The 26,500-nt window shown below is 36.6% G+C and overlaps 2 protein-coding genes across 2 annotated transcripts in view; one reads left to right on the top strand and one right to left on the bottom strand.

The window, feature by feature from the left end:
* Window positions 1-544: 544 nt before the first annotated feature.
* The window catches only part of LOC129775292 (acetylcholine receptor subunit alpha-like 2), a 93,931-nt gene continuing 67,975 nt past the window's right edge, over window positions 545-26,500 (bottom strand). Inside the window, exons 5-9 of the mRNA XM_055779856.1 lie at window positions 2,878-3,037; window positions 2,350-2,753; window positions 1,709-1,890; window positions 1,373-1,574; window positions 545-1,032 (exon numbers count right to left, since the gene is read on the bottom strand). Of these exons, the coding sequence (XP_055635831.1) occupies window positions 829-1,032; window positions 1,373-1,574; window positions 1,709-1,890; window positions 2,350-2,753; window positions 2,878-3,037 (1,152 nt within the window). The 3' untranslated portion in view covers window positions 545-828. The remainder of the gene's footprint in view (window positions 1,033-1,372; window positions 1,575-1,708; window positions 1,891-2,349; window positions 2,754-2,877; window positions 3,038-26,500) is intronic.
* LOC129775291 (carboxylesterase 1E-like) lies at window positions 15,448-17,607 on the top strand. The gene is made up of 2 exons (XM_055779854.1): window positions 15,448-17,265; window positions 17,337-17,607. Exons 1-2 carry the CDS (start codon window positions 15,527-15,529, stop codon window positions 17,509-17,511), a joined length of 1,914 nt encoding a protein of 637 aa, XP_055635829.1. The 5' UTR covers window positions 15,448-15,526; the 3' UTR covers window positions 17,512-17,607.

The following is a 26,500-nucleotide window of genomic DNA, read 5'->3' as shown; positions in this document are numbered from 1 at the left end:
CTCATCCCCGGTCAAGATCCGATACAGAAATGAGTTTTTTGGTACCCGGCAAGCAAAATTTCGCAAATATTTTTCCGGGTTTCTTGTTGTCTGTCGATCAAATGTTGAACCCATCATTCAACCTTTAGGATCTTGCCCAAAGTTTTTGAACGTCGGGAAACGTTTGATTGGTCTACACTCTTGGAAATACCAGTGGAATAAACCAAGCGATATTTTGTGAGAAAGAAGGACACAATATCGACTGGCTGTTGTGGATCACGTTTTCTCGGGATGTTCGAAATTCATTTCGCATAAACAGATGGATCAACTTAGTTTACTCGTTTCATTCAATACCCTGAAAGTTTGGTGACAATCGGATGAAAGCCTGAATTTTGTCGTATAATTTTGTGTGAGGAAACTCAATCGTGGACCCATTTTAAATATTCCTTAACGTGATACTGCCAATAATGGCGGATAAGCGGGATAAAAAGGATTGTGATATTCTTGTCACAAAAAAATCATCAAGTGAATAATTAAAAACATATCAATTTATTTCAAACTTGTAAAAATGTTTCGGTAGTCGATAGTCCGGCATTTACTTCTTCATATCTAATGATGGTTATGTACCATGAATTCCGATAGTTTACTAACAACACTGTGAAAAATTTGTTCATATGATTGCAATTACATACAACTTTCGGTGCGATTCTCTCTGCTCGAGAGCAATTGTTAATTGTGGATAACCTTCTAATGGAACAGCCTATAAATTTTGACTTCTTTTGAACGCGCGGCCACCCAACTTGTGAGCCCTCTCCACCTTCACTCTCTTTCTTGAGCAGGTCCACCCGCTTATGTATGTCGGGGATCTTTAACGGTGAGATTGAACAGCTTCTGCGCGATAATGGAGTACTCAATGTCAATCGGTTTGGTATCGTCGTACAGCGAGGGTGCCTCGCACAGGATTGCAAATGTGCCGAATAATGACGCTAGTGTAAATAACCATAAAAATAAACGATCCAATACCATCGCCACAAATCCCCAATCTTGATCCTCCTGTGTTATTGTTATGGTTGTTTTATTTTTCCGTCCGCAGATGCCCGAGGTCGAAACAATTGTGATTTGGTTGGAGGGGAGGCCACGTGGAAGGCATGTATCAAATATGATAGAATAACTACAATCAGTGAATGTCCTTACAGCAGTACAATGTGTTTAATTGAGAAAAGTTTTGAGTTTTATAAATTGGCGGCTGTGAAGTCAATATATTAATGTCTGAGACCCCACAAAATTATAAATCTCATGTCGATTTCGAGGTTGTATTGACTGGTTTCAACCTCGCTTGGTTGCTCGTGATTGCAATTGTACGAACGGGACTTACCGAGCTCGATTTACTTACCGCATTAAACTCATCTTGACGTTGCATGTGATGCTGTATGAACATAACGTTGTGAATGGCTTTCTCTAGCTCGAATGGATATTTCTTCCTTGGTGCCATGTCACTCAGGGATTCGTCCAGTCCGGACATTACTGAAGGCAATCCGTTGTAACCTCCAAGACTACTCAAACCTCCTCCAAGGGCTCCCACAAGTCCACTGAATCTGTCGAGCAAACGAAATGAAATTTAAACACAAATAGTAATACTAAATAATAACAATATCAAAGCGGGGAAGAGTATTTACTGTGTGAAATTGGCTTGGGAGTGAGCAATTTTTCAAAGAACCACATCACTAACCTATTCGTTGCCGTCGTCGAGTGCAATCCGTTACATCCCCCAGGGCGACCTTGCATGTGCCTTATGGAATCCGGACTTGATCCGCCCGAGTTTTGCTGCATTTGCGAATGAGCTGCGAGTGCTGCGCCAAATTTGCTTTTGCTGATTTTGATTCCATAGTTTATTTTGTTTGCAGCCAATTCCTGCGATGGGGTAGAGGATTTCGTTTTTATTTTTTACTTCCACATACTAATATTTTATGATTCTGAATGAACTTTCCTATGTAGGTTAGAATGTCATTATAATTTTATTTCCAAATTTGGACAATTCTGAATTGTTGTCTCAAATTTATTTTTATTTTAATGCAACAAAAATTGATGAGTGTTTTTGAAAATGATAAAATTCAAAAATCAAACCTATTTCAAATGTCCAATGATTGTTTACTGATAGTATCAATTATCAATTCCATAAACTCAATTATTGAAAATGTGATTGTTTCGATATATCCGAAAGCATCATAGAAAATGACGCCCGCAAATGCGGGATTCATATTCAACACCCATGGATGCTCGTTAAGCACCGCATTGAGTTCGGCCAAGGATGCACCCAGGTCGTGTTCTGAATTAGCAATAGCGATAGAGAACAAAAAAAAGTCTACTCACCTTCAGCAAATCATTTGGCACCCGCATTAAAAGCAATTTCGGCAGACGTAGGATGAAGAACTTCCGGACCCAGGGTGCCATCTTGTGAGTGCTCGGTTTGCGATAATGTATGTTCAGGATGATAATGGTGATCACGACGCTCAGCCCGACCAGTATCATCGTAAACAGAAGGTACTTGCCGAGAAGGGGCAACGCCAGCGAGGTGGAAGGTATGATTTCCGATATCAGTAGGAAGAACATAGTTTGCGATAGCAGAATACTGATGCATAATGCAATTTTTTCGCCTGAATCAGCTGGCAAGTAGAACACGAGCACCGAGAGGTACGAAATGCCAACACACGGTATTATCAAATTGACGGTGTAGAACAGGGTCTTCCGGCGTAATGTGATGTTAAAGAATATGTCTGCAATGGAAGCGAAGATACATACAGAAGCTGTGCTATGCACCCTTCAGTTTTTTTTTCTATACAAAGTGCCGGAGAAGGAGAAAAAAGTACGTGCACTTGAAGAAAAAAATTAATTACATACCAGGATAAGGTTCCGCACAGCATGGATAGTACTTTTCGTGACGCTCCGCTGGCACACCCAGGATGTCCCACTCCACACTCGGATAGTATTCCCGTAGATCGATTCCAATTTTAACCATGTTGTCGGAGTTGTTCAGTTGATTTTTATGTTTCAAGTCGATCTGAGGGGAGAAAGGAAAATCGGGAAATAGACCTTTTTTTCAGAACAAAATTCAATTAGAGTTTCTCTTTTTGCAAGTAAATTTTTTTTCAAATGGTGCAGCAACGTGAAGCCTTATCGAATCGTGTTGAGAAAGAGGGAAATGCTTTTGTCAATGAAAAAATGCTTCTTTATCAAAAAATGCGTAAAAAAACTTATATTTTTTACAATTTTTTTTGTCAACGAATTTGTGGTAAATGTTTCTTCATGGCTTTCTATATTATTATCTTTGGGAGTGAGAATGAAGCCTTCTCCCTGATTGCAGAAAATGCGAATTTTATACGGAAAACTCATTCACAATTTTTAATAAATAAGATACAATACAGAATTACGTTGTTTTGTTCGGAATTGGTTATAATTTTGTGAATTTTGTTATTTTAAACACTATTTCCTTCTGTGTTTTATAGCAAAATTAAACTCGATGATGAAACGAACTAGAAAGATGATACAAATGATAAACAAATTTAGTAAACCTGTAGTAAGTTTGCATATTGGTAATCCATTGTTTCGAATTTAACTATTTTCCTTTAAAATTTTCTAATTCTTTCTACCGTTCTAATCTGAATGAAGACGATGTCAACGAAAGAAAAACAGCTCAAACTTGGTCATCTGTTCTCGTGATGAGTTTTATGTACGGACCGAACCTTTAATCTATATATGAGATTAGTATTATAAAGACTATAGGCAATGATGTCTAGGACTCATCTACATAATTGACGTTGGACTACGTTATTTATCTCATTAGAATTGGTTGTTCATCACTTTGGAAATAAATTTGGAGTGCATTCCTGAAAAGGGCCGGTAACAGTTGAAGATGGTTGATTCATACTTCATTCTTGACCTTGAAAGACCAATACAAAAACGATCTTTTCTTTTTGATCTTTCCGATCTTTTTGTTCGTAGATTTTTTGTAAATTGTTTCAGTGAACATTAATCTTACCCAAAGTTACCTGACAAATTTCGTAAAAATTGGACCCCTTTCAAAATTGTCAAATTAGAGGTCGAAAATTTAGGAGAAGCAGTTTTGTAAGTTTGGTCATTACAAAACAAGTGGTCACAAGTTATATTTACACTATCACATTTACTTGGCTGACAGTGAAGATTGTGTCGAAAATGGATTTCGATTAAATGCCAGACGTATGGCACGGTTGGATTTTTTGTGATTATTGCCAGCAGAGTTCTGGAAGAATATCAGTTGTTCAATTTGTAATGATAATTTCCAATTGATTTAATTAATTAAATAATTCCATGACGGAACAAGATGAAGTTTTGTTTGTGACCATCATGAATAAAAATAAAAAGCTTTTGATGCTTGGATTGAAATGTGAAATGCTTATTTCATGTTTGAAGAAAAGACTACACTTATATAGAATGATTAAATAAATTGGAAAAAATGCATTCGATTTTTCCAGGATCGATTCAGCAAATACCGATTCTCTGGTACCAATTTAATCAGTGAGTCGTTTGAGTCGATAATAGCGCAATTCTCAATGAAATCGAATTAAAAATGCAGATTTTAAAAACTTGTATTTTTGATTCGAACGAAAGTTTGTATTCCGTTTGAGTTGGAGGAAATATGAGTTTTCCACAGTATTTGTGATTTTTTTACTTTGAAAAGGGTGTATCGATTTTAGTAAGAGAAATCTTTGATAATTTATATCTCAAAAACTATGAGTCCTACCGAAATAGTATCTTAGAAAGCGTTATAGAGTATTGATGTCCAAACGTGAAAAAATATGCAATTTTTTTATTTACAAAACAAAACCTTTAATTTGCAATCTCTAAAATATATATTTTTTATTTCTTTTTTTCATATAGAAGTCATGTAGAAAATTTGAAAAACGGGTACAAGATGGTACAACTATTTTTGACGAACTTTGAGGAACTTTTTTGTATGATAACATTCATTTTTAGCCACAAATTATGAATCCTGATGTGATTTCAAACAAAAAAGCTCATTATAAATCTTCTAAATGCAACCATTCTCGAGATACTTGAAAAAACATTTCTAATTTATTGTATTTTCATAGTAAATAGGCTCTTTCAATATGTTTGTCGTGTTATACCGCCATGTTCATGAAATTTTATGAATTTGCCTATAATTTTTCACAAATTTTCCAAATATTTCCAAAATTTTCCAAAATCACATCAGGATTCATAATTTATGGCTAAAAATGATTGTTAACATACAAAAATCCGAAGTTTCGAAAATTCATAAAAATTCGATGTTCCATAAAGTTTATCGAAAAGAGTTGTACCCATTTTTTTAATTTTCTACATGACTATTTTATACGAAAAAATTAAAAAAAAATATATTTTAGATATTGATATTAAAGTTCTTTTTGTAAATAAGAAAAATATACTATTTTTTTCTCAGTGTATATTTTTTCACATTTGAACATCAATACTCTATAACTCTTTCTAAGGCGCTATTTCGGTAGGACTCATAGTTTTTGAAATATAAATTATCAAGGATTTCTCTTACTAAAATCGATACGCCCTTTTCAAAAGTTACATTTGAGACAAAAAATTTCCAAATGCTGTGGAAAACTCACATTTCCTCCAACCCAAACGGAATACGAACTTTCATTCGAATCAAAAATATTCATGTTTTGTCATTTGTCGATTTCATTTGGAATTGCTCAATACACAAACACTCTCCACTTGACGGTATATGAATCCGACACAATGCATTTTTTTTAACGAGGCTTTACCCCGAATTTGAATCAAAGTTTAGAAAAAGATCGAATCACGTAAAATCACGATATCTTCTATTCAAAACCCATTATCGACCTTCAGGAGTGAAAGGAGTGATTTAGCGACTTCAGTGTGTGGCTGCTCGCTGGCTGGATCTGGAATATAAAATGCCAAATAGATAATTTAGAACGTCCGTCCGGTTCAGATTTTGGGGGAGAGAGCGAAGCTCATGTTATTGTTATTTCACATCTCCCCAATCTCTACTGGACGAATTGTGTTTTGTGGTGTGTTGGTTAAGTGAGTTGCTTGTGTTTTCTACGACATTGAATTGAAGTTGTGCTGATTTTTGTCGTGAGACTACGTCTTTCATTTCTGTACTGGGTATAAGTCCAACATTTAGAAAACGAGAGCGTGGCGTGTGAGGCTCAAGGTTTTAAGTAATAATAACTTTGATGGCTGAGCGAAGTGGTATGACAAACCCACAATTCGGAAAATTAAAGTTTTACGAGTGACTTGTTTCAATAGCTTATAAAATGCTTTGCAGGCAAACTATTGAAGTCTCAAAAATCTATCAATACTGCCACCAGCTTGTAAATCCGTGTAAAGGTAAAACAAAAGTTGTGTTCCCCCTAGACAATCCCGTTTCTATTTTGCTAACGTGATAAAATTTTCCCTCAAAATATGCACGAAAGAAGCATTCATCCAAAGATTCTGTTTAGTTTGATTATGGTATGATGCGAATATTTTTCTTAGCTTCGTTGAACCGTTTCAGACTTGTTCGTGGATTCAAATCACGTAGATTGAGGTTTGCTTAGATTTATGAATTTGAAGATAATTTGATCTCAAAATTTCAGATTCAAAAAGTTGAGATTTGGATTTTTGGTTTTTGATTGTTGGTTTTTTGGTTTCCGTACCGTTTTTTTCTACCTGTTAAATTTTCTAACATTTTTTTACGTTAGTACGTAGAATTCAACAATAGAAGGATATGACATTATAAAAAATCCAAGTTGAGCCTTACTTTTCGAGATAAAAGGGGGAGGGGGAGCAAATCACCCCGTCTTACCCTATGTAATGAAATACATTCGTAACGTCGAGCAGCTGGTAATAAATCACAGAAAAGCACATAACAAATTTGTAGATAAATTGGAACGCTTTCAATGCGAACATTAAGGAAAAGTACCGAACGCGTGAGTAATGACTGGAACTAAATTTGTTTACATCACGATCCTAAATTTATGGACAAAAATGAAGTTAATTGAGAATTTGTCAATGTACCAAAAATAAAGAATTATAGGTGGTCATTTAAATAATAATTCAATATTAGACGAATTTCATGCCAACTCGACTGGCCGTTGGCAGCAACATTTCAGATAGCAGTGAAACGTTGTGAGTGTAAAGACATGGGTCATTTGAGTAACTTTGCATACTTGAAATATTCGAAAAATAATTAGACTACTTTTTGGAAAAAGCCAAATTTTTGTTTCTTAATTTTTTACAAAAAATTATAACACGAAAACTATGATACCTACAAAATTCATGTCAAAGGATGAAATGAAGGAAATTGTTTAAATTTTCACAAAAAAATACCAAAAACTTTTTGGAAGAAAATTTCGCTGACAAAAAAGTTATTTTAAAAATTAAAATTAATTTTTCTCTAAAACGTATTTTTTTAATTTTCAAAAATATATATATCATTAGCCCTTAAAATTTTCAACAAGTCGTCCATACATCGGAAGATGGGCACTTTTACAAAGTTTTTCGAACAACAACATTTTCATATTTTCTTTAAAAAAAACTAATCCTAATTTGTTTTAGAGTCAAGATAGCGATACAGTGCATTCGACAAAGTTTTAGATCTTACCAAAATATGGACGAAGACGCCAAAACTCGATCTGTTATAGTTTTCGGAATAGAAGTCATTTTTGTATGAAGACTCCTGAAAAAAATAATGATTTGCTTGTAACATTTTTGTGTGTAAATTCTCACGCTTGACATGTTTCTAAATAGGGAAAACTTAGCAGATCATGTAAATTGCGATGATTTATACATAAAAATGTAACGAATAGAACATCAATAGCATTTTTTTCAAAGAAAATCATGAAAAAGTTGTTGTTTGAAAATCTTTTTCCATGTAAATGTGCCCATCGTCCGATGTATGGAAAAATTGTTGGAAATTTTGAGGGTTATTTATATCTTTTTTTTTCATAATTTTAAAATCATATTTATTCGAGAAAAATGAATTTAAATTTTCAATTTTTTTCTACAATGAATTTTTTTCCAAAAAAATTCTTTGATAATTATAAATGAACACCTAAGTAATTTCCTACATTTCATTCTCTGACCACCTTTTTGTAGGTGGTTTTCATTAAAAATTCCCGTAGAATTTTTTGGAAAAAAAATTCATTGAAAAAAAATATTTTTCCTAAGACGGGTTGGCATGAAATTCGTCATTAACAACAATTCATTGATGAGAATGATTCATTATGCTGATTAACATATTAATGGAATCGAATCTTTCTTCTCTTCGTATATTTTTACGACCAAAACTAAAAATCACTGTATCTAACCTTACTCAAGGTACCCAAACAACAACCAGAAGAAAGTCACCAGCAGCGAAGCAGATTGAGGAAACTACAATCTCACAAAACAGGTCACTAACCGTATGAGTAACCAAGGTCTAGCAGATTACCAGAAGAAAGTAGGTCAACTCGATGAAGGCAAACAACAAAAGTAATCGCGGAACACTTGAATTGTTGTAACTGAAATGATAATAATAATCATAATGTCATTGGACTGATATGGACAGAAACTGTTTCAAGTTTTCTTATCTTTAAACCTTCACAAATTTTAGTTCATGCAAATATGACATCCAAACAATTTTAGACATAAAGGGTGTGTCACATCAAATTGTATCACGGAAAAAACGCTGTAAAAATTCGCCCAGTAGACCGATCCTTTTGAAAATTTTAGACAGTAAAATAAAAACTATTAAACAACTTTTGGCATTTTCTTTTTATTCATACTTCGAGCCCAAGCCCGTATGCTCGCACCTTCCTCTTTACCCCGTCCATAAGGTTCTGTACAACGTCAGGTTGTAGTTTTTTTGAACAGAAATCCATTTTCTGACCCATTTCTGCTGACCGTGGATTGGACGATTCCCAGCATCTTACCGATGTCCCGATGTGACAACTCCGGATTCTCGAAATGAGTACGCAGGATTAATTCACGACGCTCTTTTTCGTTCGACGACATTTTTCCAAATTTACGAAAAATTGACAGTGAAGCATGGCCAACGTGATCTATACACTCTTATCTGATTATAAGCGAAAGCTGAAGATATAATTCCTAAAAATTAAATTTCTACAGCGTTTTTTCCGTGATGCAATTTGATGAGACACACACTTTAAGCAAAATAGCACGCCGAGCTAGTTTCCTGTATGATTACATCGTTCGGATTAGTTTAGTTCCTTTTCGGCGGGATAGCACTTGTTTTTTTTGACATACATCATCGCAGCAAAAAAATACGGATCGCAGCAAATATTCAATTTAGTGAATGTCGTAAGTTTTTATGTGCCATTTTATCTTTCTTTTATATGTTCTGCAGCGTCGATTTGGAAATTTTGCGTTGCCTTTTCTATCGTTTCTCTTTCTCAACATAGGAGAAGGCGATGTCTGGTTGAGTTGTTCCTTCACTGCCATGATATCAGTACTTTCCCCGCATTGAAGATGTATTCAATGCTTTTGCTGTCTCCTTCCACCCGGTGATCCACGAACACTGAAATATGCGAGGCAATGCTTGTCGAGACGAGAGGAAACAACGCAAAAAATGCTGCATTTCGAAAAGGTCAGAATGATGTATCACTGGGAGGGAAGGATCTCTTCTATTGGCCCTTCCTACATTCTATTCAACAATGTGTTCGTTCGGGTTAGACATTTTTCAGAAGAAATTATTCTTCTCACGATTTTAGCATGAGATTTTCAACAAAGGAACACAGTAACGCAAATATGTTATACTCGTATGATTGGTTAGTGGAGATAAATTTTGCGAAAGGATAAGACATATTGAAATCGACACACCGGTGTGATTATTTAGTCGTTTGAATAATCATAAAATTAATTGCGTGGAGTGTCACTAAAATGATAGATAACATGTTTCTTGTAACTAAAATTTAAGGTGTTTTCAGCTACAATCTATCCCAATTGTAATTGGTAGCCACATCGTATAGAATAACGCTATTTCGAAAAACATACGATACATTTCCCTTAGATCGATTGCAATAGTTTCAACATAAAGTTGTGCCAATTTAGGATCGGTATGTGTGTTTGTCCTGTACAGTCCTCCCAGTGGTTAGTTCTGGAATCTATAACAGCAGTTTGTTTACAGTCTTTCTTTTTAAATCCCGTGTAAAAATCTTGAAAAAAATCTGATGTTTACTAAAATTTAATTAATTCTGCATGAAAAGTATGGAAACTCGACATGTACATGGTATAAGGACCGGAAAGGAGTTGAAAATGGCTAAAACCACTAGGTTCGTCGTAGAGTTGCGCCAGTTCGTGGTTCATCCACCATTCTCCGTATTCCTGTACAACAACATATATTGTTTAGAACACTCGGCGTTCGAAAACACCATGTGCTTGGGAGTCCTCTTCGAGCATCGTCCATGCGTCGTGCACATTGAGAACAACCGGTCGAGTCAGTGATTTGTACATGGTACACCTCGTACAGGGTCGGAGTTTGGTGGACCTTAAGGATTTGCGGAGCCCATAGTACACTGGTGAAAATATATATAACGCCACAATCATTTTCGATGTTAGCGTAGGTTTATTATTGTACGCACACTAGTATACACAGCCAAATAATGAGCTTTAACTATGTGTGAGCAAAGAGCACTTGTTTTGTGTATTACATATCAAGCGCCTCGCTGTTGAGTCTAAACTTTCATCAGCAGAAATAAAAGCTGAAATGAATATTCCAGTAACCAGTCGTCGTATCCGTCAAGTTCTAAGCTCCGACGCGAACCTTTCGTACAGGAAATCCGTACCTGTGCCGCGACTACTTCCTCGGCATAAGAAGGCACGACTGAATTTCGCCGAGAAATTCCAATTCTGGGATGAAGAGTTGTCTAGAGTAGTTTTCAGCGATGAGAAAAAGTTTAATTTGGATGTCCTGTTGGCAAGATAAACGGAAGAAAAAACCAACAAGAGAATATCGCAACTTCGGAGGAGGAACCGTAATGGTTTGGGCAGGCATCAGTGAGGCTGGGAAAGCTCCAATCTGCTTCATATCAACAAGAATGAATTCTGAGAAGTACTGCGATCTGCTGGAGGAGGTTTTGATTCCTTTTATGGAATGGTACTTATTTACTTATACTTATTTTCAAAGTGGTGTTATATTTATTTCCACCTCAAAATAACGAAATAAACCAACACTTTATGCATAGCCCTTTAATTCAATTGCTCAACCAGAACCAAATGATAGGTAATCGTTCTAAGATTCTAAAAATACAATAACAAAATATCTTTGATCGAGAACTTTGCAAAAAAGCACTATAACAGGGATGGCGTTATATATATTTCCACCAGTGTAGGCGTAACTTCCGTTGACTATAGGTCTTCGAAGTTCACGGCTGTTGTTATTGTTGTCAATTGTTATCAACGAGCCAAGGTAGACAAATTAACCTCGAGCTCGTCGCCGTCGATCGTAATACTACTGCCAGGAAGAATTTTGTTACAATCAGTCTGTCCTGTTAGCATGTATTTATTCTTATACGCATTGATCCCAAGCCTAATCAGCCCTGCTTCATGTTTCAGTCGGGTATACAAGTCCGATAGTCCGACAGATCGTCTGAGATCCGTACACTGCACCACACACCGGCTCTTGGCACTGTATTTCCCATTAATAGGTGCGACTTTGATTTCGTTGTTTCTATCATCGTTATTTTAGTGCGAAAAATCGGTCACGCTCTGGTCGGGCATTTGACGAAAAGGTCAGTGAATGAAAAAAATTCGTCGATGTGATCGTCCTGCATTGTTTTGACCGCTCATTAACATTGCACGGATAATCGTTTGAAACGAATTGAATAAGATTGGACACAGAAATTGATAGAATTTTCATCCATTTCTGAATCATGAATTTTCATCTGACTGATAAAAAGTGGATTATTAACGACAACGTCAAACGAAGCCGACACAAACGGTGACCAAATAGGATGGTCTGGAGGATTTTGGTGCCTGGGATTGGCAGGGAAAAATATCTATCATGAGCCTCTACGGTCTCCTATGGTGAACTCTCAATTTGTACCTGTAGTGTCAACAATTGAATCGTCTTAACCGTTCGATTCCGGGCGATGGCGCTCTTCTTGTTTTATGCTAACATTTTTGACTTTGCACCTTTTAACATAGGATTTTGTCTTCCGGGAACATATTGGAGGTACAAATTGAATAAATATAGATTTTATCGCTTATTGCTCATTTTTCGATGAATTTATAAGATTTTTGAAAAGCGTTTTAAAAACTATCAGGGCGAACTTTAAGGCGATGTGTAGAATGTCATAATAAAAAGGACGAAAAATTTTAAAGATCAAATATAATTGTTCAATTTGCAAAAATCGGACTTCACGCGCTTTGTGCAGCAAACCATAATTGTGAATAAAAATTTTCTCATTACTAAAAAAATATATTCATATAAACAAGTTTATGAACATTATTATTAATTTTATAAATACCACTTTTTATGTGTTTTTTTTACTTTAACACAGTTTTGGAGACCTAATCAGTTATCTACGTTTATTAATAGGAGTACCGGTAAGTTTTTTCGTTTTTTTTTCAAAAAATAATGCTTTATTCTGCAAAAAAGTTTACAAATTTAATATTCAAAGTTTTTCCCATCGCTAGTCACAACCTTTTCCCATCTTTTTGGCAATTCACGGATCCCTTTGCGGAAATAATCAGCCGGTTTGTCGGCTAACCAGTAATCGGTCCAATTTTTGACTTCACCAGGCCATGTTTCATCGATCGAAAAAGGTAGTAACCAGACGGAGCAATGTCTAAAGAATACGGCGAGTGGATAGGATCTCCCATTTCAGTGTTTCCAAGTACGTTTTGACCGGTTTCGCGACATGCGGCTGAGCATTGTCGTGCTGCAAAATAAGTTTATCGTGTCTTTGCTCGTATTGTGGCCGTTTTTCCTTCAGTGTACGGCTCAAACGCATCAATTGTCGGCGGTAGAGGTCCCCGTAATGGTTTCATTCGGTTTTAGCAGCTCTAGTACACCACACCCAGCTGATCCCACCAAAAAAACAGCATAACCTTCTGGCCGTAAATATTCCTCGCGGCCGTCGATGTTGATGCATGGCCGGGGTATCCATACGTTGCTCGACGTTTAGGATTGTCGTAATTGACCCACTTTTCATCGCTAGTAATGATTTGTTGTTGCAAAAAATCCTTTCTTTCATGCCGTTGGAGCAGTTGTTCGCACGTGAAAAAAAGGGCATTCGACGTCTCGTGGCCTTAATTCATACGGTACCCATTGCTTTTAAACGATCGGATATGGTTTGCTGAGCTACTCCAAGTGTATCTGCAAGTTCTTGTTGCGTTTGTGACGGATCTTGATCTTGGTGGTCCGGAACGTTCTTCCAAATCAAAATTATCACTTTTAAACCGTGCAAACCACGTCTGACACGTTCGCTCAGGTAGAGCATGGTCATCATAAACTTCCACTAAAATGCGATGACTTTCCGCAGCTTTTTTCTTCATATTGAAGTGATGAAGTAACACTCCTCGCAAAAACACTCTTGGTACGAAATTCTACATATTCGAAATGACAAGAAACTATGTTGTATACGCTTCAACTTTTTGACATATACTAAAAAGACGCGCAATGACAGTAGCTTTCTCACGATTGTCTGGAAATTTGATTCACTGGAATAATAATAATGTTACGGCTTCTGTTATAAAACTGAAGAAACCGATACACCTAATAGTAAGTAATAGTAATAATAATGGTAGTTTTTTTTTCAAATATACCGAAATTCTTCCAGATTTTTTGGCATATGCTCACAAAGTTTTCCTTGTACTCAAACGGTTAAGGAAGCAAATAGTTTTGGCTAATAAGGAAGGGATCATGTTTTATCAGAACAACGCCGGAACACATGCATCGATAGTGGCACGCCAACAGCTTCAGTAGGCTGCACCCAATACTGATTTTTAGCACATGTTTTGCTATCCGGATTAATTACATTAAAAGCCTGAAAATCCAGAAAATGTCATGACTACATGAAATAAAGGTATAGTATTTGTAGAATATATATGGTATAACAATATAAGATCAGTATGACGAATGAAACAAGAGGCACATTGAAAATAAGCACACATTAAAGCTTTTCGCATACTTTGCCACATAAACGGCCCAGACCGAGACAGATATAGATTAACGTTTATGCCCTTCTTTTTTCTTTTAGAAAACACTTTCCAACTTCGTTTTATAACGAGGTGTAGTGTTATCACGCATTTATAGAAAAGCACCAGTAGCTATGTGGATAGCGTGGTCGTGTAAAACAGCCTTGCATTCGTCGGCCTTGGTTCGATTCCCGTTGACATCGTTTGGACTTTCTTTTCAGGTATAATCCCAAAAGAGATGAACAAAGAAAAAAAGAAAGAGATGCCTGCTCCCATACATACAAATATGTTAAAGCTTTTGAAGCAGATGCTTTTATTTGCTCATTTCATTCTTCAGGACACGAAAAAGCATTTTTTCTGCCGAAGATGAAATGTTTTCTGCCAACGCTAGTTTGGGTGTGGTTGGGTTGTGCTTGAAATGGGTACCATGCGGTTACCACATGCTCATGTGTCACTGGTGAAAAATTCGCCTCAGGATTATCTTGTGAACATCGACGGTTAGTTTTTTTGCTCATAGGGATTTTGGTTTCTATGAGAGACGCATGATGGAATTAATGGCAACAAGTTAACAAACAGAACGGTCCATATCCGAACTCAATCGAAACAGTCCAACTATTCCAAATAAAGCCTTCAGTTTTATTGCAGAAAAATAATGGATTTCTTTTTGCTATATTCATGGCTCCAGATAACTTTTCACAAGCAGTCAAGCAAAATGTGAGCTTTTTTTGCATATACATTTCTTGCAATAACGGCAGCTCTCTGCTTTTTAAACGGTACGCAAAACGGGATTGTAATTTTGAGAAACAGTCTCAGAATGGCCTCCGACCACTAATATTTATATTGTACAGTTTTTTGGTTACTTTTTAAAAACTTATAATGCAAAAGTCGCATGTACTCATGACTTCCGGTATCCCTGCGTGTTATAAAACAAAACACATTCTCTCATGCAGTGTTATTTTTTGATTACCATTCCTTCTTCTTATCGACAGTAAATAACTTGACCTTGTCGTTGATATGCTTTCACATTTGGTGAAACAGAGACTGCTCATTTTGGTTTATATCATCAACATGGGATTCCATTTATGCCAAACGGACAAAATGAAATTAATGTTGTTCATACTTCCGATGGGAATACGTTTTGAAATGTATCAAATAAAGCTCAGATGCATTGAATTTGTATGTTTTGAATAGCCCAATCATATTATCATTATTTAGATAAATTTTGTTGAATGATTTTCCCACTGTTCGGTAGAATATTATTTCCGCCAGAAGGTTTTGGCACAGTTATGATACGTATTTCACAAAAATAAAACGGCTGCCCCAATCGTCCGTTGAGGTTTGTGAAGTCAAATTCATTATGATTCGCAGGCGAATTTCGTGTTTCTCGTTCGGTTTATTTCTTCTACTGAGCATAGTAAATCTCAGCGAATCTATCGTTGGTGGGAAACATGCGGCAACACCACCGGTTGATGATCCAGTTGTGTTTGTGAGATATGCCGGAAAGTCTGCCCGAGTGGAGGGAACTAGAAACCGCCAAACTGGTCTGTACTCATTCCGGGGGATATTTTACGCGGAGGCACCTACACGTGAACATCGATTCCAGAGGCCGAGATTTAGAAGACTTAGTGGATATATCAACGCGATCCGTAATGGTCCACCGTGTCCACAGCCAGAGCCAAACAATCCTTACAGAGTGATTGGAAAAGAAGATTGTTTGTTGCTCAATATCTACACTCCCCAAATGCCGGATGAAACCACCGGGCTACCAGTGGTGATATGGATTCACGGTGGCGGTTATCGGTATGGATCGGCAGCACAGTATGGAGCAGAGCCCTTGACACAGAATGGCGTAATATTCGTTCCTATACAGTATCGACTGGGATCGTTCGGTATTCTAGGAGATGGGAGTCGAGAATTTTCTGGTAATTTGGCGTTGCTGGATATGGCGACCGCCGTGCGCTGGGTGAAAGATTACATTTCTTGGTTCGGCGGTGATCCTACTCAAATCAAAGTGATTGGACAAGGTTCGGGAGCGACAGCGGCAATGGTGTTGTCCGCTGCAACGGTGGCTAGCAACTCGATTAGTGGGGTTGTGGCAATGTCGGGGTCGCCATTGCAGCCGAATTCATACGAGACAGAACCCATGATGTCGCTGCATGAGATTGTTACGAAACATGATTGTTCCTCCGGGAATGAGAACGAGATTGTGAAGTGTATGAGGGGAAGATCAGTTGAGGATATTATCAAAATCGATGGCGATCTACAAGTTAGTCGATTGAGTGGTCAAAATATTGTGAAATCTTTAACCGGATATGTTGGTGTTGCTCCGAATGTGGAACAGAAAAATGACGGTCGTGGACTGTTGGGTGTGCTTACTGATAAGCCAGAAATGTTTATCAAAGAAGGGAATGTTTTCTCAACTCCTTTGCTAGTTGGTGTTACAAAAGATGAAACCGCCAATGGTATAGACATCAAAGAGATTGAATCTTCTTTTGCATCGGTCACAAATTTTATGCAAAGTACAAGCAAAATCGTTGGATTGAATAGTTTTTTGAACGTGAATAAGTCCGTTAATCTATTGGATTCCTTTGGGAGTGTGTTAAGTTTACAGCAGTATTTAGAATTCCCAAAATCATTGGGCGTAACTCAAGTATTCAATAAGCTTGTGGAAACAACAACTGATGCCTTGTTCAATCTACCCGCGGTGGTAACTGCCCAACTCTGGAGCAAATCATCGAAGGCATATTTCTACAGCTTTGAGCACAGATCCGAAAATACCAGGGGTAGCGCTTTTTTTCCAGAACTTCCGCTGGTATCTAAAATAAGTTCGGAAAAACAGGAAGAGACCATCGCACACGGCGATGAACTTGGAATACTTTTCGATACGTACGACATTTATGGGAATTTAATTGAAGGAGCGAGCCTAAAATCCAAGCGAGATATCAAGGCAAGGCAATCATTTGCGACATTGATTGCAAAGTTTGTTCATATGAATGCTAGTAACCCTCGAGATGATAGTCTGTTCAAGCCTTTCTCTAGCAAGGGTTCGCCGTACATTAAAATCGGCGAAACGATTTCCACGGCGAACGATTTCAGGTTTGTATACCCAAAATTAACACAAAAATGTTTGTGTGCGTATTAAAATGTTTTATGTTGATTTGTTGCAGATTTTGTCAGTTATCACTCTGGGGAGCAAAGTTGGAGGCAGCAGAATCAGTGTCTTGTAGCTCGCTAGGGGACGGGCTTGGAAACTTAAATAAAGTTGTTGGCGGATTTACAAATATCATCGGTGGGACGCAACGTCCTCAATCCATGCCTTCCAAACTGTTCGGGATATTTTAGTTGAGTGTGGAGTACTGAAAAAGAAATTGGACAAATTATATTTTACCTTCTTCAAGTGATAATCTGAAACTCAAAATTTGTATGGATATGAAATAATAAATATAGCAAATAAAACAAGTTTCATTATGAAGCCGGGATCTTTATCGTTGCCGTTAACACAATTTGTCTAGCTAAAGTTTCCAGTATTTTAGTTCGTTTCTTGTACCCCGTCGCTTCTACCATCTCTTTTTCATACAAACGGCTGGAAGGATTTTTTCTTGTTTATGCATGTTGTTCTGAATGTTTATGCGAATTGTTCTGAAACACATGTCGTGCGTGTATCCTTAGTTTATTCATTTCACTTTTTGACGTAGGATTACGTCTTTCGTGAACATATTGGGGTACAAACTGGAAATCGAAAATCGAGCACATCGTGAAAATTGTCCATCAGTCATTTCATGATGGATTGATGAAATTTTTGCGTCAATCGATTTCGCTCCTCCAACACAAATTTTTTATATTGAAGAAAATAGTATGTGTCATGAAACTAACTATCGAACAATTGAAAAATCTCAACCCCTATCCTAACGGAAATACCCACTTCTGATTGGTCGAAATTGTCGACACATGCGGCGGGTCCCTAACAGAGACATCAAAACCAAGCTGCCGGGGGGAATCGGCATTGCAAATACATAAAAGTAGGGGGAACTTTTATTCCTACCGAAATGTGTTCTCTAACAGAGACATAAAATCAATAAAATTGAGAATTGTAAATTGCTAAACAATATCACACTTTGATTTGTTGAATTCTAATGATTACGCAGAAACAAAATTATGCTATTTTTTTCCGCCACTTTACGTTCGCTGCCGGTCGTGACTGGTAATTTTCAAACAACTGCAGAGCCATTTTATTCATCTTTTAGGTATCTATACAATGCATTTCCAATTATCATATCTACAGTGACTTACAGGTGATCCTCATAGATACCTAAATCTACAACTACTATTCGATACCTGACTGACCGATCCTGTACATCAGCACGCAATGGCCACTTTAAATCCATTTTTACCTGTTATTGATTTTTTCTATAACTGTACACTAGGGTGGCAGCGAAAATGGTCATGTCAAATTTAAAAAACCGACCATATACATTTTGTTCATTGGCCCAAAAAAATGACACGCACAAAGTTTCAGCTCATTCGGACATGGTTTAGGGGTGCCTCAAAGCGCTCAAAGTTTTGATTTTTTCATCCATGAAAATCTTCCAAGGAAATTTGAAAATCGATGCCAAATGACATAAAAATGCATAAAACGTCGAGATCTGGTGTCATCTCGAAAAAAAAATTTTGGCCGAAAATCGACTTTTTGGGACTTGCCTGAGAGACAATGAAGGAATGGAAAAAATATAATTATCGAATTCAAAGAACCGATCATTTACATTTTGTTTATTGGCCCCAAAAAATGACTTGTGCATGATTTCAACTCAATCGGACATGTTTTAGGGGTGCCTCAAAGCTCTCAAAGTTTGGATTTTTTGACCCACGAAAATCTTTCAAGGGGGGAGTAAAAGAAATTTAGAAAATCGAAAAAAAATTTTCGATGCCAAATGACTCAAAAATGTATAAAACGTCTAGATCTGGTGTTATCTCGAAAAAAAAATTTGGTAGAAAATCGACTTTTTGGCCTGAATATCCAAAAAATCAAAACTTTGTGCTTTGAGGCACCCCTAAATAATGTCCGATTGAGCTGAAATTTTGCACAGGTTATTTTTCCGGGTCAATAAAAAAAATGTACATGGTCGGTTTTTTAATTTCTTTTTTTCCATACCTTCATTACCTCTCAAGCTAAGTCCCATGCGTTTCATGCATTTTTAAGTCATTTAACATGGAAAAAAATCGGTTTGCCAAATTTCTTTTGGGCCCCCCTTGGAAGACTTTCGAGGATGAAAAAATCAAAACTTCGAGCGCTTTGAGGCACCCCTAAATCATGTCTGATTGAACTGAAACTTTGCACAGATCATTTTTTTGGGCCAATAAACGAAATGTACCTGCTCGGTCGGTTTTTGAAATTCGATTATTTAATTTTTTTCCATACATCCATTGCCACCCTACTGTACACAAAAAAAATTGAAAATTTCCGAGAAAAAATCTTGAAAAAGTTTTTGTTAGAAAAACTTTATTGCCTTAAATATGCACAAGTTGCGATGTATGGAAGAGTAGTAGGGCACATATTTATCTACAATTCATCCACCATTTGATAAAAATTTTAGATGCCCATTTTGAGAAAATCGACTTTTATTTTTTGGAATCGATTATTTTTAGTGTAGGATTACAAAAAATATTTTTCCAGTATTTTGACGTAGGACTACGTCTTTCATTTCTATACCGGGGTGTAAAATCAAAGTTTCGAAAACGAAAGCGTTACGCCGGAGACCGAGATTTTGAGCGTTAATAGCACTTAAACAACTGAACGAAATGGTATGATAAACACTTCATTCGAAAGATAAAATGTCCACGCGTTATATACTTGTTACTTTTTCATCCAAAAACTTGTTTCAATAGCCTTAAAATTGCTTTCAAAACAGGCTATTGAAATCACCAATCGGTATATAAGCGAGTGCCGCTCGTAAACCCACTCAGTTATAATTGAACAGCGATTGGAGCATGTTGTCGCTGTTGTGGTGAAGCTAACTTCGTTTATCTTGTAAGCGTTGATGAACGGTGTCACCAAGAGCCTGTTTGTGCACCTTAGGTCAGAAGGGAATCCATCAGGAGGAGAGTGATAGCACGGTTCCGCTTGAAACATCGGAGCAGCCGCCACACACACACACACACACGCGCGGAACCCTCGTTGTTATCATCGTTGCTGAAAACTAATCTACCAGTTCCCCAGGGAATTGAAAAATACATTCATGCGAAAGAGTTTATTTTATTGCTTTCTATCCATACAACACTGCAACCAAATACATTTGGTTTTGTGATTTCTCAATCAATCTCAATTAACAGGAAAGCTTCTGAATATTATTTTTCCCCATCAGTAGAAAATTTTCGTATCCAATATTGGATGCATAACATGAAAAACGGAAAATGTGTCACATCGCGAAAATCATGTAATTTTCGTGCGATTCGTGCTTCCTACTCATATAATGCTGCGACCAAATACATTTCGTGCTGGATTTTTCAATCAAGTGCGATCAACGTAAGACCACGTCTTTCGGCAATTTATTAGAGGTGTAATGAATCTTTAGGAATTCCCGCTCTACGCGCACTGGCAAACGATGTTTACTCAACAACTTCTCTTGTGAGAAAGGATTAGCGAACGCAAAAACGACAAACGGGAGAAAGAGATGTTTGGAGGTTGAAGGGAATTGGCAGAAAACATCTTCATTTTATCTTTCGAATAATGCGATTCATACCACTTCGTTTTGCCAGAAAGAGATTATTAATGCTCAAAGGGAGGAATCGACTCCTCCGAGGAAATTACACAGCGCAAATTAGAGTCTGTTTATCTGTTTATCGTTTATTGCGTTTTGCATGGATAGCACACAAATTGGTATCTTCGAATAGGCCTCCTGCAGCGTCATAACCGCGGAACTTTGGAAGCGCAAGTCGGTTTTGAAGTCCTGAGCAATTCCACGAACCAAATGCTGCAAAGGTAGCTTGCGGATCAGCAATTCAGTCGACTTCTGATAGCGACGAATTTCACGCAAAGTTCCCGGTCGATACCGATGTGGCCTCTTCACACTTCCTGTGGCTGGTGCGCTTATCCGAGCTGCTTTCGTGGTGCCTTACCACCGAAAGACTAACGAGCTGTCTGCTTAGTTCCGATGAAACGAGTCCTCACGGTGCGAGAGTAGAGTAAGAAATGAACGAAAGCAAAGGAAGCGTCATATTATAAACCATAAAAGTATAGAATGTAAACCACCCTTATTATATTCGTAGCTTACCCTGAGAGAGAAACGAATAACATCGAAGTAAGTATACAGCATTGTTTTTGAATCCGGACACTTTGCGTTACATTTAATATCATACCGCAGCCACAACATTTTGTGCATGTTGAATTAATGCGATTGATTAGTAACTATCAAGTAACTATCAGTTACTATATTAGTAATTATTAATCGCATAAATTCAACATGAAAAGAATGTTATGGCTGTGGTATGATATTGAATGTAATGCAGTGTCCGGATTAAAAAGCATTACTGTAAAAGAGAGTTAACTCGACTGAAAATTTTTCAGTTCGGCCTGCAAAAACGAAATTAATTGGAAGAGTACAGCATAATGCATAGACGTGAGTGTGAGTTTCCCCATCTCACATTCCAATAAGATTATTGGGCTACATACGGATACGAATGATTTCAATAACCTGTTTTCGAAGCTATCATTAAGCTATTGAAACAATTTTTCAAGTCAATAAATAGCAGTCATAAAACTCTTGGAGATTTTATCTTTTATATGAAATTATTATCATACTGTTCCGTTGATCCGAAGCAGAATGAATCACGCTTAAATAAGGAATGGATTTTTTCTTGGAATTTACTCAGCAAAAATAATGCCCTTTCCCAACAATTAAAAACGACAAACGGTAAACTGTTTCATCAAAGTGATTTCTTCGGTATGGGGATATATTCACTACACAGCAATTCCAAATGTCCTAAAAATGCAGATTTTAAAGACTTGTATTTTTGATTTCAATGAAAGTGTGTATTCCGTTTGGGTTGGAGGAAATATGAGTTCTTCACAGCAATTGGGAATTTTTTGAGTCAAGCGTAACTTTTGAAAAGGGCGTATCGATTTTAGTAAGAGAAATCTTTGATAATTTATATTTCAAAAGCTATGAGTCGTACCGAAATAGTGTCTTAGAAAGTCTTAGAAAGAGTTATAGAGCATTGATGGTTAAATATGAAGAAAATGTACACTGAGAAAAAAAAATTAGTACTCTTTTTTTATTTACAAAATAAAAATTCAATTTGCAATATCCAAAATACATTTTTTAATTTTTTTTAATTTTTTCATACAAAATATATATCATGCAGAAAATATAAAAAATGGGCCCAAGATGGTAAAACTATTTTTGACAAACTTTGTGGAACATCGAATTTTTAGGAATTTTCAAAACTTCGAATTTGTGTATGTTAACAATCATATTTAGCCACAAATTATGAATCCTGATGTGATTTAAAACAAAAAAGGTTATTATCAATCTCCTTCTAAACGTAGCCATTTTCGAAATATTTAAAAAAATGTTTCTAATTTATTGTCTTTTTTATAGTAAATAATCCCTTTTAATATGTTTGTTGTGTTATACCGTAATGTTCATGAAATTTTATGAATTTTCTTATAATTTCCAACAATATTTTTTTAAATATTTCGAGAATGGTTGCATTTAGAAGGAGATTGATAAGAACTTTTTTTGTTTTAAATCACATCAGAATTCAGAATTTGTGACTAAGAATGATTGCTAACATTCAAAAATTCGAAATTTCGAAAATTCCTAAAAATTCGATGTTCCACAAATTTCGTCAAAAATAGTTTTACCATCTTGGGTCCATTTTTTAAATTTTCTACGTGACTTCTATTTTATATGAAAAAATAAAAAAAATATAAAAAAAACATATTTTTTGATATCGCAAATTAAAATTTCATTTTGTAAATAAAAAAAAGAGTACTGATTTTCTTCTCAGTGTATTTTTTTTTCAAATTAAGCTAACAATACTCTATAACTCTTTCTAACACACTATTTCAGCACGACTCATATTTTTTGAGATATAAATTATCAAAGATTTCTCTTACTGAAATCGATACGCCCTTTTCAAAAGTTACGCTTGAGTCAAAAATTGAACCATGATGATATATTTGGAAAAGTTGTTGTAAATTATAAGCAAATTCATAAAATTTCATGAACATGGCGGTATAACACGACAAACATATTAAAAGGGATTATTTACTATAAAAAAGACAATAAATTAGAAATATTTTTTTAAATATTTCGAAAATAACTACATTTAGAAGGAGATTGATAATAACCTTTTTTGTTTTAAATCACATCAGGATTCATAATTTGTGGCTAAATATGATTGTTAACATACACAAATTCGAAGTTTCGAAAATTCCTAAAAATTCGATGTTCCACAAAGTTCGTCAAAAATAGTTTTACCATCTTGGGCCCATTTTTTAAATTTTCTGCATGACTTATATTTTGTATGAAAAAATTTAAAAATATGTATTTTGGATATTGCAAATTGAATTTTTATTTTGTAAATAAAAAAAAGAGTACTATTTTTTTTCTCAGTTTAATTTTTTTTCATATTCAACCATCAATACTCTATACATCTTTCTAAGACTCTATATCGGTACGACTCATAGTTTTTGAGATATAAATTATCAAATATTTCTCTTACTAAAATCGATACGCCCTTTTCAAAAGTTACGCTTGAGTCAAAAAATTCCCAATTGCTGTGGAAAACTCATATTTCCGCTAACCCAAACGGAATACACACTTTCATTCGAATCAAAAATACTCATGTTTTGTCATTTGTCGATTTCATTTGGAATTACTCTACATAATGTCATATATTTCATATTCTTCATTATGAAATCCACATCCATGGCACCTATCGGTATCGAATTATCATCGATACAACGATTTCCGCTAAATGCTCCTTTCAGTTCGGCCTGCAAAAAACGTTTCTGAACTCTAATCCATCAAATTTGGAGCCCTGAAAAGGGCCGTTGATTATTACTAAGCTAATATAGCACGCTCTCCTCGGATACGATGGGCCAGCTGGATGTGCTTGGGCATGATGTAACGCGTTTTGCATGGATAGCACACAAATTGTTATCTTCGAATAGGCCTCCTGCAGCGTCATAACCGCGGAACTTTGGAAGCGCAAATCGGTTTTGAAGTCCTGAGCAATTTCACGAACCAAATGCTGCAAAGGTAGCTTGCGGATCAGCAATTCGGTCGACTTCTGATAGCGACGAATTTCACGCAAAGTTCCCGGTAGATAGCGATGTGGCTTCTTCACACTTCCTGCGGCTGGTGCGCTTATCCGAGCTGCTTTTGTGGTGCCTTACCACCGAAAGACTAACGAGCTGTCTGCTTAGTCCCGATGAAACGAGTCCTCACGGTGCGAGAGTAGAGTAAGAAATGAACGAAAGCAAAGGAAGCGTCATATTACAAACCATAAAAGCATAAAATGTAAACCCCACCCTTATTATATTCGTAGCTTAGCCTGAGAGAGAAACGAATAACATCGGAGTAAGTGTACAGTAATGTATTTGGATCATGGACATTCAGCTGGCCCGTCGAATCCGAAGAGAGCGTGCTATATTAGCTTAGCATATAATCAACGGCCCTTTTCACGGCTCAAAATTTGATGGATTAGAGTTCAGAAAAGTTTTTTTGCTGGCCAAAATCTGCCAGTTTCTTGGCAGATGGACGAGCTGGACGGCGAGGGATCGAAGGATTCATTACCTGGCCTGACCTGACCTGAAATGCAATCAGTTTGTTTTAGCTGTGAGGGAGCGTAGAAAAGCCGCAATCAGAAGGAGAAGAGAAGGTGACCAAGAGAGTATTAGCATCGAAGAACGGTTCCCCGGGAAGACATCGAAGCAGCCGCCACACACATATACACGCGCGCAACTCTTTTCGTGTGCTGGTTATCGAGAAGAAACATGGAAAGAAGTGATCGTTGCTGAAAAATAATCTGCCAGTTCTTCTTGGAATTGAAAATTCAAGCGAGTTTATTTTAATATTTTCTATCCATATAATACTGTGACCACATACATTTGGTTTTGTGATTTGTCAATCAAGTGCAATTAGCAGGAAAGCTTCTGACGTTTATTCTTCAGAACAAGGTTTTTTGTATCCAATATTGGATGCATAAAACCTTGAGCCTCCAACGTAACGCTCTCGTTTTCGAAGTCTTCCAAATATTCATTTATTCATTCATTCAGAATGGATTTAGATTCAACTTCAAACAAATGATCTCTAAATCAACGATAGTCCTACGTCACCCTTGCGGTTATACCATAGATATAACCCACTTGATGATTATTTAAAAATGTTATTGAAAAGTTGTCCAAATAAAACATATGACATAAAGCATAAAGCATATATCATAAAGAAACAATGACCGACAAAAGTTTATATGTGTGTGAATTGTACGCGGAGTACGTTTATCTAAACACAAATTCAGCTTAGCTAGCATTCAGTGAAAGAAGCGTAGAACTCGTGAACTTTCGATAGCCCGAGCATAAATAATATCTTGCAACAGAATAAAACTCCAATTGGATTCGCTGGAGTGGGACCGCCGTGGTTGCCACCATACTAACCTACGGTGGTATTGTTCCTTGCTTCAGTATTCAATTATTTTTCAACCTACGGTTTTCTTCCGGACAACCGCCACGGGAGACACAGAGAATGTCCAAATCCTCGCAGAGGGGCGCGCTAAGCTCTGGTGAATGGACGAGGCTCAAGGAGGAGTTTCTAGGGATGAGCTGCCGCGGGATTGTCGTCTCAGACACAGTGACTGCTCATCAGCGAGCGTTGCTGGTTGCGGCTGGAAGATGCAAGGCTCAAGGACGAACATGGTATTGGATAACGAGACAAGATAACGACGTCCAAATTCTGCGGGAGGGGGTGCGTAGTAGCGGATGCCGTCGCCGCCGCAAGGAATGATGTAGGATAAATTATTTCCTCCCACTCAATCAGAAAATTGGATGAAAAGCTTTGTGCGGGCGATGTTTTGTATACGTATTTCGTTTTTCCACTGTCTTGATTTCGAGATAATTGACATTTTGGCGAGATAGTGTAAATATCATACTCATGAAATGCGATTGTGACCGTTGTTGAAAAATGTTCGTAAATTATTTCTAACTAATGAATTTTTATCCAAATTGGAACACAAAGTAATGATTTTCAGAATGCTTCTTCAGATGTCTGCCCTCTTTTTCCTTCTCATCGTCGTTCTAAAATTCTGTCACGGAAGTTTCTTGAAGGGTGAA

The sequence above is a fragment of the Toxorhynchites rutilus genome, chromosome 3, assembly GCF_029784135.1.
Source record: "Toxorhynchites rutilus septentrionalis strain SRP chromosome 3, ASM2978413v1, whole genome shotgun sequence".
Taxonomy (NCBI): domain Eukaryota; kingdom Metazoa; phylum Arthropoda; class Insecta; order Diptera; family Culicidae; genus Toxorhynchites; species Toxorhynchites rutilus.
Note: the sequence above shows the minus strand (reverse complement) of the source record. Positions and strands in the feature narration are given on the sequence as shown.